We start from the raw sequence: 16925 nt of genomic DNA on the forward strand, positions 1-16925 counted from the left end.
AAAGGATTTTTAAATTTTTGTATTTTTAATATTATATTCAACAATCTCAGATAATTTTTTTTTTCTTCTGCAGTATAGTTGCTAAAGAAAATGGACATGTTTTAAAGGAGTTTTAGATATTTATAATGGAAAACATGCCAAAACGAAAACAAATCAATTAAGTATTTGTTTCAGTGTGTAATGGGGTGCAACGCGGTGTTTCCTTTAAAGAAGCTTGGCATGCAAGTTTTGCTTCAATGGACCGGCAGTTTCAGCCCCACATATTCCACAACGAGTGTGCCTCTGTATTTACTTATTTTGTATTTTTGCATTAGAATTCCCTCATATTTGCGATCTACATCACCTGAAGCTGTGAAAGTTTAGAGTGCACCTGGACTGTGAGCTGTGTAATTCTTCATCTCCTCAGTCAGGCGCGAGATGCTGTGCTGCTCTCGGGTGTCATGAGAATTTAATGTGATTACATGTTATGTTAAATTAGATAAAATGACTATTCGACAATGAAAATTATTGTCAACAATTCTTTATTGTTGACGTTGTCCATAACGCTGACTAATTGTTTCAGCCCAAGCATAAACATAATCCATCAAACTCCAGTAGTTAAATCAATGTTTCAGAAGCGATCTAGTTTGTTTTGGGTGAGAACAGACCAAATATAACTCTTTTTAACTGTACATCTTGCCATTGCAGATTCTAAGCGCTATCATGCCAACTTGATCTGCTTTTTGGAGCGTCAAAGGCCTGGCTGCCATTTATGTGCATTGTGAGGACCAACAGAGCTGAGATATTCTTTTAAAAATCTTAATTTGTGTTCTGCAGAAGAAAAAAGGTCATAAACATCTGGGATGGGATGAATTAATGATGAGAGAGTTTTCGTTTTTGGGTGAACTAACCTTTTAATTAAGCCCTTTATGCTTATTTTTTATTTATTTTTTCCTTGTCATTTTATGTAGATACCTATGGAATTTAGGAAGCTTTAAAGTCCCTGTAAAGGCAATTCTAAAAAAAAATTCTAAACACATTATAAATGTTAGAAATGTATTGCTAAAACATATTACAAAGACTGTGAACTGTGAAGGACTGAATTGTGGAGTTAGACCGTTAAACAGTTTTTCACCATTGCTATTTTCCGGATTTTTGGGCGGGGCTAAAACGGGGGCTCGATGACGCACTGGAGCCCCTGAGCTCCTGGACACGCCCCTACTTGATGACGCACTGGAGCCCCTGAGGCTGGCCACTCCCTAACAATATAAATAGAGCACATTCGCATCATCTAATTTTAATTTAATTTAATTTAATTTGACCAATTGTCACACATTATACATACATTTCTGCATATACATGGTGAAATTATTTATTTTTCACATATCCCAGCTAAGCTGGGGTCAGAGTGCAGGGTCAGCCATGATACGGCGCCCCTGGAGCAGATAGGTTCAAGGGCCTTGCTCAAGGGCCCAACAGTGGTGTCTTGGTGGTGTTGGGGCTTGAACCCACGACCTTCTGATCAGTAACCCAGAGCCTTAACCGCTGAGCCACCACTGCCCCTAAATTAGGTTATGCTAGCTAGTTAACGTTACATATAACTTAGCTAACTTGCATACAAGGGAGAGCAAAGTCTTACCATTCTGTTGCAGAACGAGGGGGACGATGTTGACTTTCTTGGTCAATGTCCTCTGAATCAGATTCAGGCTCTGGAGGCTCAAACATATATGGCTTGGTAAAACCTAATAAACTGCTAGGAGCATCCATTCCGGCTGTAGCGGTGACAGTTGAGTGTGTGTGGCGACGGCAGCTTTCCCGCGAGTGGGCGTGGTTTCAGCGCAGCCAGCGGACACGCCCCCAGCGTTTGAGAGCAGAGACCATTGCTCATTTTTTCAAGATTTTGATAGCTTATTTTATGTACTTGCCGACTTTTTTTATCATTCAAATTTGGCTGGGTGGCTAATAACACATTTTTCTGTGATATGACAAACTCAGAACACATACTTAATTTTGACTTTACAGGGACTTTAAGGACAGCTTGTTCTTAATGGGGCAATGTGTTGTAATAGATTTGTTGATTTCATTGACGCGATAAAACTTTCCCAGTGTTATGATTAAACTTTGATAAGCAGATGCCAAACCAATGCAACAATATAATATGACTGGCTGTCATAGAGTAGTTATAATACATATACAACATTTAGGCCTGTTTCCTTCACTCACTAGTCGTTTATTCAACAACTACTCAAATTTTGGTGCCATGACAACACTAGTAATGACCATAAAGCAAAAAACATTTTCTATATCCGAATGTGTTAATGGATATTTCTGTTGTGATGGTCTGTGGTTAGTTTGGAGGTGTCTAAAATATATTAGACTTATTTACATCCAAAAACAAGTAGAATGGTTGTTTATACAAAGTCATAATAGAGTTAGAATAACTCTTATGTCTGTAGTCCTCATTAATAACCTAGACTGTGGTGGCCCGCCACAGTTTAATTTGTCCCACCACAGTTTCATAATGAACCGAAAATATTTTTACACTTCTCATAATAACGTAAAAGATCACTAAGATTGTGTTTTTTTTTCGGCAAAGCATCTCGTGCTCCCAGCCCTCCCTTTGATGGCTCACAGTGCTCAACATTAACGCTTGTCTGCAACAAGTGGATTTTTGAAGGGGCAAGTGAAAGACAAGCAGACTGATTAAAATGTAAATAGGAAAAAATTAACCAGCTATAGTTGTGATAGCCTAGGCCTGTTTCACTTGTTAGAAAGTTCATATTTTTATTCTGCTGTTGAAAGTAATCCAGAGCATGTCATTTTATAATTTGCAACTGACCTAGTAACAGCTGTTCACTGTTTGATTGACAGGTGGCATATGTGTGTGTGCTGAAAATGGTCATGCTAATGTGCGCCTGAACGATCAAATACATTTCAAAATTCTGCCAAAATGCCTTCTTTGTGAGGTATTCCTGTAAATGATAGTGATGTCTAAAGAGAACGTAAACATTGGAGAAAAAAGCGGATTTGTATTAAAATGTCAGACTTGTAAGTATAAATGTAAGCTAATAGACATGCTGCTGTCTAGTGTGTCATTATAATAATCAAACAACCAGAACAAGAAAATGAGAAAACACTCACTGCTCTTGACTGGGTAACTTTAGTAGCTTTAAAAAGTATTAATTAATATCACACAAGTTCTGTAATTAAACTGTCTGTGTCTCTCAGCATGAGTCTTAATCCTCAAATTGTTCATTTAAAGCCGTTTAAAACAATGTCCTAGCTTAAGCAATGTATTAGTAATATGAGAGATCATGGAGCACTGTTCTATGTAAACAATGACTAATGGATTCACTTTATGTCACCAACTGGCTCATATTACATTAAAGCTGTTAAAAAAAGCACTGATTTCTTTTATTGTTTTTGTATTATTGACTGTTTACTAGTCTTGAATAATTACTCTTGAAACCATTATTCCATAATTAACATATTAGTTATTGTTATTATGTGTTGTTGTTTTGAAGGATCATCAAATATAACTACAAAATACTGAAATTTTGGGATTGTGATAATGTATAGACTTTATTTTACATAGTAGATCTTGCTGCAAAAACATGAAGAAAAAGTAGATCTCTTGACCCTTGCTGTTAATGGTGGTGATGGAGGCTTTCTTTTATTTGACTACCATACGTGACATAAAATAATTACCATATGACAATAGTCTCTACATTTCTGTTGTAGTGAATTTAGTTAATTGCATAGGTACACTATTTGGTTGGGCATCGGTCATAATTTTAGAAAAATATACAACATAAACTTTGACATGTTACTTGAGCATGTAACTTAAATGTCCTTTTTTCTCTTCGGACAAGTAACTTCTTTACTTGGACAAGTGAAGGACCAGTTTACTTGTCCGGAGGACAGGCTCATGACAATACTTAATGTCGAGCCCTGGCTCAAATGTATGCTCTAGTCGATTTTGTGTTTTGACCATTTGTGAACTGCGTTAAACTCTCTCTCATTTACCATGCTTTGTGGGTTTGACTTTTTTGCCATGTCATCACCATTCATATCCATACAACCAATGTATTTATGATTAAATTATTACTAGAGCACAAAATTGTTTAAAAGACCACAAAGTTCTTCATAGATCTAGACTCTTAATTTTGCTCTCAAAGTGCACCAGATTGAGGCATTTAACTTTAAAATGTACAACATTTTCTTGGAGGATCATGCCCCCAGATCCCCTAGAGGGTCCAAGGTTTATCCACCAGTCTCACAAAATCCTGTGGAAACACTGTATGTTATACTACTAAACCATTCACACGAAAGGTATATATGCAAAAAATATGTTTGCGAAATGGAGAAAAAAAGAAAATCTTAATGATGTTTATTTTTCAACTTCTAATTGTACTAATCTAAAAAGTAACTTCAACATTTGTTCTTTATTAAAATGTAAGGCAACCAGGTTAGAGAAATCAAAATTATTTTCATTATTAAAATCATAGTTCTGCAAGAAAAATGCACAAAAACAAAGTGCACCACACAGGAAGTTGCCAACATAGTGTAAATGTATAATAAATTCAAATCTAGGGCTAATTTATTTAAAATAACCCAGATGTTTTGCTCCTAGAGTTGCCATCCTTTTCCTATTTTACGGGCTAAGCTATTGAGAAGTCTATCAGTTGTTCAGACATTTTGTGGCAGCCATCCATAACTGTCAAATTGACCAATATTATCAAACATGGAATGCAGAAACTAAATAAACTTTTGGGTTGGCACATGTCAGCAAAGCTGAAGGATCAGAGGCCAACATCTGGCAACCTAGCTGCTGTGGTTCTGCATGGGGCAACCTCCAGATGGGAGAAAAGAAAACACTTCAAGGAACAGAAACATTAAGAGAAGTAGAAATTATCCAAGGCTTTAGTCCCAGATACATTCAGAGTTTCAGGAGACTTCAGAGGTAGAATGTTAATTGGGTTGAGCTTTATAAATAACAACAAGACATGCCTGCCTACAGTGGCACCTTAAATGAGCAGTTTGTGAGCTGGTGCATTGCAGGAAGTTACTCTCCACCTCTGGCTCTTAACAGTATGTTCAGTGATTTATGTTTGTTCTCTTCACTTACCATTTTGTCTATTTAACACATTATGTGCTGGGATTCCTAAGCATTGGTTTCACCACTTTTTTGATTGCTATTTGCATTGTGTAACATACTTTTATATGTTTGCGCAGAGTTCTTTTGGAATCTCGTCGCAAGTCGAAGAAGATCACAGCCCGGGGAATCTTTGCAGGAGGACGTGTGGTGCGGGGAGTGGACTGGCAGTGGGAAGATCAAGATGGCGGGAATGGCAGAAGAGGGAAGGTAATGCCTCAACATGTTCTGCAATGATCGCGGCAGCTTTTATTAGATGAGAGGACTGCGATGTGTTATGCTTTTGCATGTTCACTGAAGAGAAATCATACAGTGCAGAGTCTTCATACACATTGCTAATTAACTGTTGAACGTTTGGCCATTTTATCATACTAGATGCAAGGATAGCCCAATGACAAAACAAAAACTTATTATGTTCCTTTTATTGATTATAATTTTTACTCAAAAATGTTTCGTCAGCTAGATATTGCTCACTGAGTGCAATCTTTATAGAATTATGCTAAAAATCCTTATACAGGTATCTCAAACAACTAATTCAGTGACTGAAAATAGTGCGAACCCTGCATTGGTACTGCATCTATCCTGTGCTGTTTATCTTGGCAGTGCTTCTGCTTGATGGATTACATTTTTAAAGGGGAGAAAAAAACAATTAGAGAACAACCATTTTTAAATAATTTATTAATTAAGGTGATGTAATTTTTTAAATGTTAGAAAGAACTCTTTTCCGAAATTAATATACTGAAACCACTGTACATGTCATTCATCTGTTTGATTTTCCAGATCATGTAAACACTGTTTCTCTGTGGCACTATTAAATAACTGTTTGTTTGAGCATCCCAACCAATGCCAAATTGCACTATTGGCTGTAGTAGACTTTAGTATTAGTGTACTTAACAACCATTAAAATGACCAAAAGGCCAATTTCTAAACCGTAATCTATCCTTAAATTCAAAGTAGACATGTTAATGAAACATTTTAAACTATATTTGATGCCGAAATATATTGTGTTGGCCAGCCATTGGCTTTTGAATAAACAGATATTATTAAGCCACTTATGCTAAGTGTATTTAAAGCTCTTAGAAGAGTGCTTTTAGACACCATTCCTTCAAGAGAAAGCCTAATTGATTAATTTGACTGTTAAATCCACTATTTGTAATTATAGCAGCATTTCTGCCACTCAGATTGCTGTTGAATGGCGTGTCTGTGGTGCTGAAAACATTCACTCTCTCAGATTGCTGCTTTCCACAATTGGGCTGAATGGTTTTGAGCACAGTACAGAACGGTTATAGTAGCATTTTCACTTGAGCATGGTTTGGCAGGACAGGATTATAAACAATTCTCGGCATGGTTAGCTAACCTTACTACTTCCCTGTTGGTGGAATAGCTGTAGTACAGTACGTGGCAACTCACGATTGTCAATTTACCAACGCCAAGTTAACTTATAGCGCTTTTAGTTGTTTCTAGCTTGCCAAGTTCGCTAATATTTGGGAAAAGTTAATAAAAAATATTTGTTTGGTGTATCTTTATTATTTTAAGATGATGGTTTGACTAGTAGCCTACAGTATACTGTAGTAGCCTACATCCATTTTTCTACACACCTTTTTTTGTCAGGGAAGTAGATTACTAGCATATTTAAACTTAAAAGATATCAATATATTCACATATACTGTATTCATATAATACTTATATAAAATGTATAATATAATTATTGTTAATTTGACACTGTTGATCACAACATACTTCTTGACAGGCTGGAAAACTGGGTGGGGCTTTCTGGGATGGTCCTAAAATGGTTCAGGTCATACTTAGAAGGGAGAGGTTATTATGTGAGTATAGGAGACCATAAGTCTGAGTGGACGTCCATGACATGCGGAGTCCCTCAAGGCTCAATTCTTGCGCCACTCCTGTTCAACCTGTATATGCGCCCAATGAGCCAAATAATGAGAGAGAACCAAATTGCTTACCACAGCTATGCAGACGACACACAGATCTACTTAGCCGTATCACCTAACGATTACAGCCCCATTGACTCCCTGTGCCAATGCATTGATGAAGTTAACAGTTGGATGTGCCAAAACGTTCTTCAGTTAAACAAAGACAAAACTGAAGTCATTGTGTTTGGAAACAAAGATGAAGTTATCAAGGTGAATGCATACCTTGACGCTAGGGATCAAACAACTAAAAATCAAGTCAGGAATCTTGGTGTGTCTCTACAGTCAGACCTTAGTTTCAGTAGTCATGTCAAAGCAATAACTAAATCAGCATACTATCATCTGAAAAATATTGCAAGAATTAGATGCTTTGTTTCCAGTCAAGACCTAGAGAAACTTGTGCATGCTTTCATCACCAGCAGGGTGGATTATTGTAATGGACTCCTCACTGGCCTTCCCAAAAAACCATAAGACAGTTGCAGCTCATACAGAACGCTGCTGCCAGGATTCTGAGCAGAACCAGAAAATATGAACATATCACACCAGTCCTCAGGTCTTTACACTGGCTCCCAGTTACATTTAGGATTGATTTTAAAGTATTATTACTGGTATATAAATCACTCGGCTAGGACCTCAATATATTGCAGATATGCTCACTGAATATAATCCCAACAGATCACTCAGATCATTAGGATCACATCAGCTAGAAATACCAAGGGTTCACTCTAAGCAAGGAGAGTCTGCTTTTAGCTTTTATGCCAGCCGCAGCTGGAACCAGCTTCCAGAAGAGATCAGATGTGCTCCTACAGTAGTCACATTCAAATCAGACTCAAAACACATCTGTTTAGCTGTGCATTTACTGAATGAGCACTGTGCCACTGTGTGTCCGACTGTTTGTACTGTATTTTATTTTATATTCTAAACTGTTTCAATTATTCTTATTTTTTTATTCTTATTTTAATCTCTTCTATGTAAAGCACTTTGAATTACCATTGTGTATGAAATGTGCTATATAAATAAACTTGCCTTGCCTTGCCTTAATAAATATCCTTTTTCACTGGCATCCAGTGGCATACACAACCTTTCCTGATTTCTCCGCAACGCAATTGAAAAAGAAACAATAACTGCGTCATCTGCCATGGATCAGCAACGGGAACTTTTCAATCCGAAGGTGGAAAAGCAGCACATAAGTGCAAAGATTTGTACTGTTTTTTGCCGTTTTTGCTTTTTGATTTTAGGCCTCTGTTATATTCTAATTTAAAGGAATAGTTTACCCAAAAATAAAGATTCTGTCATAATTTACTCACCCTTATGTTGTTCCAAAAAAAAAAACCTGTGGAAATTGCTTAACCTTAAAGCTTAAAAAGGTCCCAAAAGTATCATAAAAGGATTCCATGTGGGAGGTGCAATGAATGTTTGGAATGACAGAGGGGTGAGAAAATGTATATTTATAACCTATTGACAATTTATTAACTATTCAAAAACTGTTACAAAACCAATCAGTTTAAAGGAAGTTCAGGTGGGTTATTTTAACATATTAAAGGAATATTCTTGGTTAAATACAAGGTAAGCTCAATCAACCGCATTTGTGGCATAATGTTGATTTTTGATTTCGACTCAACCCTCCTTTTGAAAAAGCAAACATCAAGATTATAGTAAGGCACTTAATATGGAAGTGAATTGGGCAAAGTTTTAGAGCAGAGCTGGGGAACTTCAGGCCTCAGGGCCATATAAGGAATAATTTGAAAAAGATAAAAAAGGCCTTTCAATTAACTGTTTATTTCTTTTAATGATAACAATGCAAAATATTGTATAATAGAGTTTTTTGTGTTTTTTCTTGGTGCAAGAGCATGGAACCGAATACCCATTTCAACCCACAATCAGCAATTGTTTGCAAATAAATTCGGAAATACTCAAATATCCCTTAATGGGAAAAAGTTTCCCCTGTTTTAGAGAGTATTTTAGAGAGCTGAAATTTGAAGCTTGTAATTTTATACAGCCCTTAAATGAAATTGTCTGTATTGTTTGAACTGTAAAGTTGTTCAAATCATAATTTCTACAGTCATTTTAGGGTTTGTTTATATTTCATCATAATGGCAATGAAGTTGTAAAGTTGGCTATAACACACAGAAAAGGTTAGTAAGTGATTTTATCACACTAAAATCTTGTTAACACACATATTGTTTACGTATTGTGGCTGTACTTTTGAAATGATGAGTATTTTAATGTTTGCTTATTGGCCCCCATTCACTTCCATTTTACTGTAACTCCCTCACTGGAACCCAGCCTTTTTTTTTTTTTAAGGAGGAGCAAGTAAAAAGTCATTTTTGTGGTAATCAATATTATGCCACAAATGCTGTCGATTGAGCATAATATTTCTGTGTTTGTTAAAGTTTATGGATGAAATTGCTTTTGGTACATCATCATAGATGAAATCATGGCATATTTTACACTGGATCATTAAACTCAATTGACCTTTAGGAAAGTTTTCGGGCTGTTGTTTCTGGCTAAAAAGCTTATAGAACAAGTCTAAGACAAGACTGGATTGCGATTAGATCCCTGCTCTGAATAAATACATAATTACCTTTTCAAAGCCCTGTATAAGGAACTGACCTTTATTTAAGATGCTAATTGCATTTCAAAGATAAACAGTTCTCAGCACTTCACACACTCATAACACACAATGTCTTGTCTGCATCTCTTCCTTTTCTTTTTCATCTCCCTCACCATCCTGCTCTGTTTCAGGTAACAGAGATCCAGGATTGGAGTGCTGCCAGCCCCCACAGCGCAGCCTACGTCCTCTGGGACAACGGGGCCAAGAACCTCTACCGAGTGGGATTTGAGGGCATGGTGAGCCACCACTATATACTCACACAAACACAAAATACTGCAGTTAGCTGGCCTTTGTGCTGCCACCCACACACTGCACCACACATATACTCGCCATCACTCAAATGTGCAGGGCAGCTATTGTGAGGGGAAGCTGGATGAGCTATCTACATGATAAAAGAAGTCTGTTCCCTTTCTCTTTCTTCACAAGAGAGAGGGACTCAACATGAAGGCCAAAGGCAAAGAGAGGAGGGGGAGTGGTCTGTAGAAAGCGTGCCTGGTTCATTGAAGTGATAGGCTCCTCATTCATTGGCTGTAAGAATTTCTGCGACATCTGAATTTCAGCCAATCATTTTGTGTTTGGGTAGCGGCTTTTGTCTGTAATTGCAATATATCCAGAGGGTGTGCGCATTCATCTGCCACTGGAATTATTAATTAGATCTGAATCAATAGCATAAAAAGCAGACGACCATCATAGAGAGGGGTTTAAATGTTTAGACTTGATTTGTTTGAAACTTTTAGGCAAATAAAACATTTTTAAGAAGTGTGTCAGACATAATTTGCTGTCTTTTTTCTTTAGTCTGATTTGAAATGTGTGCAAGATGCCAAAGGAGGTGCTTTTTACAGAGACCATTGTCCAGTGTTGGGTAAGTGCTTAAAAGTCAAATACTGTCAGAATGTATCACACAAATGTCTTCATGATATGTTTTATAAAAGCGTATTTAAACTCCATGGGCCAAGTGAAGTTGTCTGATCTATCTTAATATAGTGAATTCTGTAAGAGGCATCCACTAGATGCTATGGAAAGGCTGATTTTCAAACATGAGCTACAGTGACACATTCCTGTTTAAAAGCTCTTCTGGCTTCAGTCCATAATTGACTCTTTGCTATCCCTGCCAATAACCTAAAGTTCAATACAAGAATAGTGAACTCAAATGACTTGCACTTGACATTGGTAAACTTCCATCAATATGACTTGCCCCCTTTCTTTGCACAGCTCTCTTTTTTATATATACTTATGAATATAAATATAAAAAAAAACCTTCTTAAGAATATTATTAAAATAGTAAGGATTAAAAATACACCAGTAAAAACTTGGGATGTGCACAGATTGTCGACATTCGGTTAACCGTTCTATGTGGCACTATTCGAATATCAAAATCACTATTTGGTTATTCTACACAGGCAAAAGAGTTCTTCTACTGGATCCAAGCTTGACAAGTTCTGACAAAGTGTCAGGTTTTCCGGTTGGGTTTGGGTCAGTTGTTCAAGTATAGGGCGAGTTAGGGGCTGTTCAAACATGCTTTTGTGTGCATCTGTGCTGTTTTTCTGTTATAGATCAGTGATACTGACACGTGCCTGAGGCGCGCGCGTCTTTGTCTGTTGCGCTGGCTGAATCTCACTTTTTTGTTTCAGTGCCTCGCGCAGAATTGGCACATTTTAGACACCGTGCAAAGTTAAAAAGACTTGAATTTGTATAAACGCATCTCGAAACACCTGCATTGTTTCATTCATTGTGATGCATTCTAAAGAAGTGTAAAGAAGAGATGTTTGTTACACCATTAAAGATGATTCCAGTTTATTTTTAACAGAGCAATGTTTCAGTGCTTGATAAGATTGCTAAGATTTGATTTTGCTCTAGTGTGCATATTTAGTACAATAATGAGACAAGTTCAATGTAATTTGATTTTAAACCATATACAAATCATAGTACCCCGAAGAGGCTATTTACCAGCAGCAGTGGGACTCCACACACACACATGACAATACTTGTGTTCTCTCCCCCACAGAAATGTGAAGCTGCCCATGCAGAACGCATACAGGCTACTGGCAGTGAATGTTTGATTATTTTTGTTTGACTTTAATGTTAGATTTATCATTTGAAGATGTATGTATTTTGCTGTTTAGACTCATAGCTCACTGTGCACTTTTTTTTGCTGCTGTTTAAGGAAATTCCATTACAACATAAACACCCTTTATTCCTGTGTCCAAACTCTATATGAAAAACTGATTAACCATTCATGAAACCTTGCGGTTAACCGAATGTTACAAATGGTAACTGTGCATATCCCAGTAAAAACCCATTAACAACTATATGCAAATCAGCCAAATTGAAGTCTCCTTGTTAATTTTGTGATTGGTGTCATTTTCATTTGTACCGTGTGGTCTGATTTGTTACACAGCAATTTGCATAAATTCTGTTCAGTGTTTTTCACTGTGGGAGACCAAAAAGAAATGCTTTAATATCATCTCACACTTTATCTGTTTCCTCTAGGTGAACAGAATGGCAACAGGAACCCAGGAGGCCTGCAAATTGGAGACTTAGTCAACATTGATCTGGACCTAGAGATCGTTCAGTCGCTGCAGCATGGTCACGGAGGCTGGACCGATGGAATGTTTGAAACGCTCACCACTACAGGCACAGTGTGTGGCATTGATGAAGACCATGACATTGTGGTTCAGTATCCTAGTGGAAACAGGTCAGAGACTCAGCACCTCTGAAAGTCTGTTTATCTCCATCCTATTAAATTCTTGGTAATGCCACTGATGTATTTAATGCATTGTATTTAATATACTTAATATATTATATTTATTGTAACAACTAATATATATATATATATTTAAAAATGCATAATATATGTATACATTTGAAATGTGTAAATCTTAAAAAAAGAGAATGTAGACACTTGTTTCACCTTTCACATGGCCTGATCTGTGTTCTGTTTTTGTATTTTCTGAATGTTTTAGCATTGAAGTACCAGCTTTACAGGTCAAGTACAGAGATTGCACTACAAATATCAGAGGAAAGGGTTCTAAAATGTTAATCATGGTCTATTTTATCCATCCTATTAGTTTACATTTCCCTGATAAGTAGTTTATTTCAAAGTCAAATTTATTTTTCGCAAATTATGTTATTTATGATTCTGGTTGATAGCGCAGAGCACATCTGGTGACATTTTGCCCACACACATACAGTGCGCAGCTTCATGCGCAGAAAGCAAGGAGCAGGCAAGAGAGGCCGAGAGAGAGATTTTATTTTATTTTTAAAGACTGCACAGTTGGGGTGCTTCTTAAATGGAAGGTTGCAGTGTAGTAAGGCTGCAGTGTAGTAAGGCTGCAGTGTAGTATGGCTGCAGTGTAGTGAGGCTGCAGTGTAGTGAGGCTGCAGTGTAGTGAGGCTGCAGTGTAGTGAAGCTGCAGTGTAGTAAGGCTGCAGTGTAGTAAGGCTGCAGTGTAGTATGGCTGCAGTGTAGTGAGGCTGCAGTGTAGTGAGGCTGCAGTGTAGTGAGGCTGCAGTGTAGTGAGGCTGCAGTGTAGTGAGGCTGCAGTGTAGTATGGCTGCAGTGTAGTATGGCTGCAGTGTAGTGAGGCTGCAGTGTAGTGAGGCTGCAGTGTAGTATGGCTGCAGTGTAGTATGGCTGCAGTGTAGTATGGCTGCAGTGTAGTATGGCTGCAGTGTAGTGAGGCTGCAATGTAGTGAGGCTGCAGTGTAGTATGGCTGCAGTGTAGTATGGCTGCAGTGTAGTATGGCTGCAGTGTAGTGAGGCTGCAGTGTAGTATGGCTGCAGTGTAGTATGGCTGCAGTGTAGTGAGGCTGCAGTGTAGTGAGGCTGCAGTGTAGTGAGGCTGCAGTGTAGTGAGGCTGCAGTGTAGTGAGGCTGCAGTGTAGTATGGCTGCAGTGTAGTATGGCTGCAGTGTAGTGAGGCTGCAGTGTAGTGAGGCTGCAGTGTAGTGAGGCTGCAGTGTAGTGAGGCTGCAGTGTAGTGAGGCTGCAGTGTAGTGAGGCTGCAGTGTAGTATGGCTGCAGTGTAGTATGGCTGTGTTTTTCCTAGACCAGTCCTTCGGAGGCTGAAGTCTGGACTCATCAGAACTCATTGCTAGAATGATACAGTCTAGTAAGTGTGCATGGCGAACCATAAACTTTGTGATATTTTACTCTGTTTAGAAAACCCATATACTTCAGAAAACGAGAAATATGTCTTTAATCCCTTAATTATTTTAGCTAAATGTTTTATTCACAAAGCTCGAGTCACTCAAAAAATAATACATTTTGCAACACTGATCATAGAATTTATATTTAAACCCTTTCAAATATGACAAAATAGAACCATAGACTTGTAAAAACTATACAACTTCTAAAGCTTTTCAAATTAATGTAACTACCCTTTTATTAATTGTATTTATTTTTATGTGCTTTGTGTCTTCTAATTTGTTGTATTGTCTAAACTACTTGCATTTATTTACAAATGTAAATAAGTAAGCAGCGTCGTAAAAATTTCCACCTCCACGGTCACGCAACTCTTTTTCCACCCTTTTTTAAAATAATTTGGGGCATGTGCAAAGGATTGTTGGTGATTGAAGGCCACAAAGGATACACCCAATGCATCTTCTAAAACAGGAGTCGAGAACCTTTTTTCAGTAAGGAGACGTATTTAAAATCCCCAAGGTCAGTGAATATTTTTGCTTTATTGATTATGCTTTAAAAATTGATTTATCGATACACGAAAAATTTGAACAAAAGACATTTCTAAATTCAAATTGCACTTTAAACAAAGTGAAAAACGTGTCTTTTATTACCTTATGATTTAATCACTTTCGTCTTTTGTTTATTTAATGCAAAGATACCTGTATGTATTACTGAACCTGCAGAGTTGCGTTCACAGTGTGTAAGAGCGAACTAAACTCGCAGTACCTCATGAGATGATCGGAGATCATTTGCAGCATTTTCATAGATTACATTATTCTTGCAAACATTTTTCAGTTGAATGAAACCGAGAAAATTGAGTAATAACTCTTTACATGCATTTGTTTCACGAGACAGTGTCCCGTTGCACTTCTCTGAACAGTGAATCAGACACGAGCATTGAAGGCTTTTCTTTTGTCTGTTCTTAAAAATATAATAAATTGTGTTACTTCAAACAGCATTTCTTGTCACCTGTCACTCCGAGACACCTTTTGCAGGTAGATGAGCAAAATTACTCGTTCATGAAATTCATTTGGAGAGGAGCTCGTGAACTGGATCGAGTCTCGTCGCATTTTGCGGGTCCTATACCACACCCTGTTTGCACATAAAAATAATGAACGTTCATAAAATCGCTCGTAGAAAATGCTCTTAACAGCTAAGATCAATAGTTTTTTAGAAACGAGTCCCCGAAAGGAGAAGCGCTTTCATTGCACTCAGAGCTCACAGCGCACATCAAATCAGATGGGCATAGGCAGCTTTTCTTTTGTCTGTTCATCAAAATATAATCACGTTTTGTCAAACGTGCGTCTTTGTGTCTAGTTTCTTGTTATAAATCTCCCCGAGAAGTCTTACAGGTGGCCTTCCACAGTGGCTGGTACATCAACAAAATACTCTGCATGAAAAATCTGCATTCGGCGGGTGTTCATTTCAAACCTTGTTCACCAGAAGTAGGCTGTGAAATTCGGGAGAAAGAAAATCAAAACATTGTCATTGACTTCAAGCTTTGCAATCGCACCTACACTTTCTGTTGGAAAAGTATCTCTAGAAATTTTTAAATGTTCATGTGTTGGTGAATGGTGAGAGACTGGGCAAGCCATGGGTTTCCGACCCCTGCTATAAAATATGGCAAAGAAGGCTGTGAAATGAGGCTACCTTCCAAGTCTGCTCACAATTGAGACTTTAATGGTGCAGCCTAACGAGGCTGCAGCCAAGCTTCCTTAGTCTGCCTTAAATGAGGATGTATAGAAACCTTATATGTAAAAAAAGAAGAAAAAAAAAAGACTATTTTGTGGGCCTCAAGATTCGTGATTTGTAACAGAATATATATATATATATATATATATATATATATATTATTTATTTATTTTTTTTTTTCAACCCCTAGTTTGCTGGTTTGAGTGTCATGCAGAAGTTGCTTGCATGACTAATGTACCACTGGTACAGAATGTTGCCTTTGTGTTGTAACTCTGAATCTTTATGTAATCTAGGTGGACGTTTAACCCAGCGGTACTTACCAAGGCAAACGTGGTGCGTAGTGGAGAAGTAGCAGCCGGTGCAGAGGGAGGCAGCTCTCAGTTTTTGGTGGGAGACCTGGTCCAGATCTGTTATGACATCGACCGAATCAAATTGCTCCAGAGAGGTCATGGAGAATGGGCGGAAGCTATGCTGCCAGTGAGCATCACCTACATCTGACATGGTTTCTATGAATGATCAGTCCTCATGTCTTTTTTTTTTCCTGTTCAGTCTAACTCAAACGAGTCATAACATTTTAATTAGGAGTTATAACAACACTTGTTTTGTTATTTTATTTTTATATATTGGCCTTTTTCCTCTTATGGAAAGGAGTGTAGAGAGGTGACAGGAAATGTTGAGGAGAGGGAGAATGGAATCGGGAATGTTGTGAGCCAGTTTTGAACTTATGTCACCAATATGAATACCATAGCTTTGACTTGCCCAAAGCTTCGACTCACAAAAATAGTGTTGGATACTTCTGGGATGGGAATCAGTGAGACCTATTCTTTTACCAACACATTTGACCCCACTCTACTTGAAACGTCTCCAAGAAATTAAAAGCTAATAAAAGTATTTTAAATTGCTGGGTTTCACAATACGCAGGAGGGATCTCCATTGGTCAATATCCAGTAAAAAGACATTTACTGCTTCTAAACATGTTAAATTTCTCTATTTTGCCCACATATATAGTGGTCAGTAAAACCAGTATTGATGAGACCTCATCATTGTTTATAAAGACCTGCTGTGACTGAGTTTAAAAGGCTGATGACCATTAAATTGCAGCCATTGGCAACCCGCTAGCAATAGCACAGTTGCTTTATTTTATCTACAGGCAGTTTCAAGCATCTCTGCCCCTTAGAGCAGTGAACAAATGCTCAGAGTGGCTCATTTGGTTTATATTTCTTGGAACACCTCCCTTTTGTTTACCACAATTGACAACGCTTAATAGAATTCCAGTAGCTTCAGTTATGAGCAACAGAGATGAGAAATGGTCCTGCAAGTTTAGGAGCCTTGGGGTATTCTTTTTAAATGAGCCAATCTTAATTTTAAAAG

General features: G+C 37.6%; 1 protein-coding gene across 6 annotated transcripts in view; it reads left to right on the forward strand.

Annotated features, from left to right (window-relative positions):
* Positions 1-16925, forward strand: part of LOC127644593 (E3 ubiquitin-protein ligase mib1) — an 86672-nt gene that overhangs the window by 2969 nt on the left and 66778 nt on the right. For all 6 annotated transcript variants that reach the window (XM_052127840.1, XM_052127841.1, XM_052127842.1 and 3 more), the window contains exons 3-7: positions 5215-5344; positions 9811-9915; positions 10475-10541; positions 12170-12374; positions 15848-16031. In XM_052127840.1, the coding sequence (XP_051983800.1) occupies positions 5215-5344; positions 9811-9915; positions 10475-10541; positions 12170-12374; positions 15848-16031 (691 nt within the window). The remainder of the gene's footprint in view (positions 1-5214; positions 5345-9810; positions 9916-10474; positions 10542-12169; positions 12375-15847; positions 16032-16925) is intronic.

Source organism: Xyrauchen texanus, chromosome 6, assembly GCF_025860055.1.
Source record: "Xyrauchen texanus isolate HMW12.3.18 chromosome 6, RBS_HiC_50CHRs, whole genome shotgun sequence".
In the NCBI taxonomy this organism is placed as follows: domain Eukaryota; kingdom Metazoa; phylum Chordata; class Actinopteri; order Cypriniformes; family Catostomidae; genus Xyrauchen; species Xyrauchen texanus.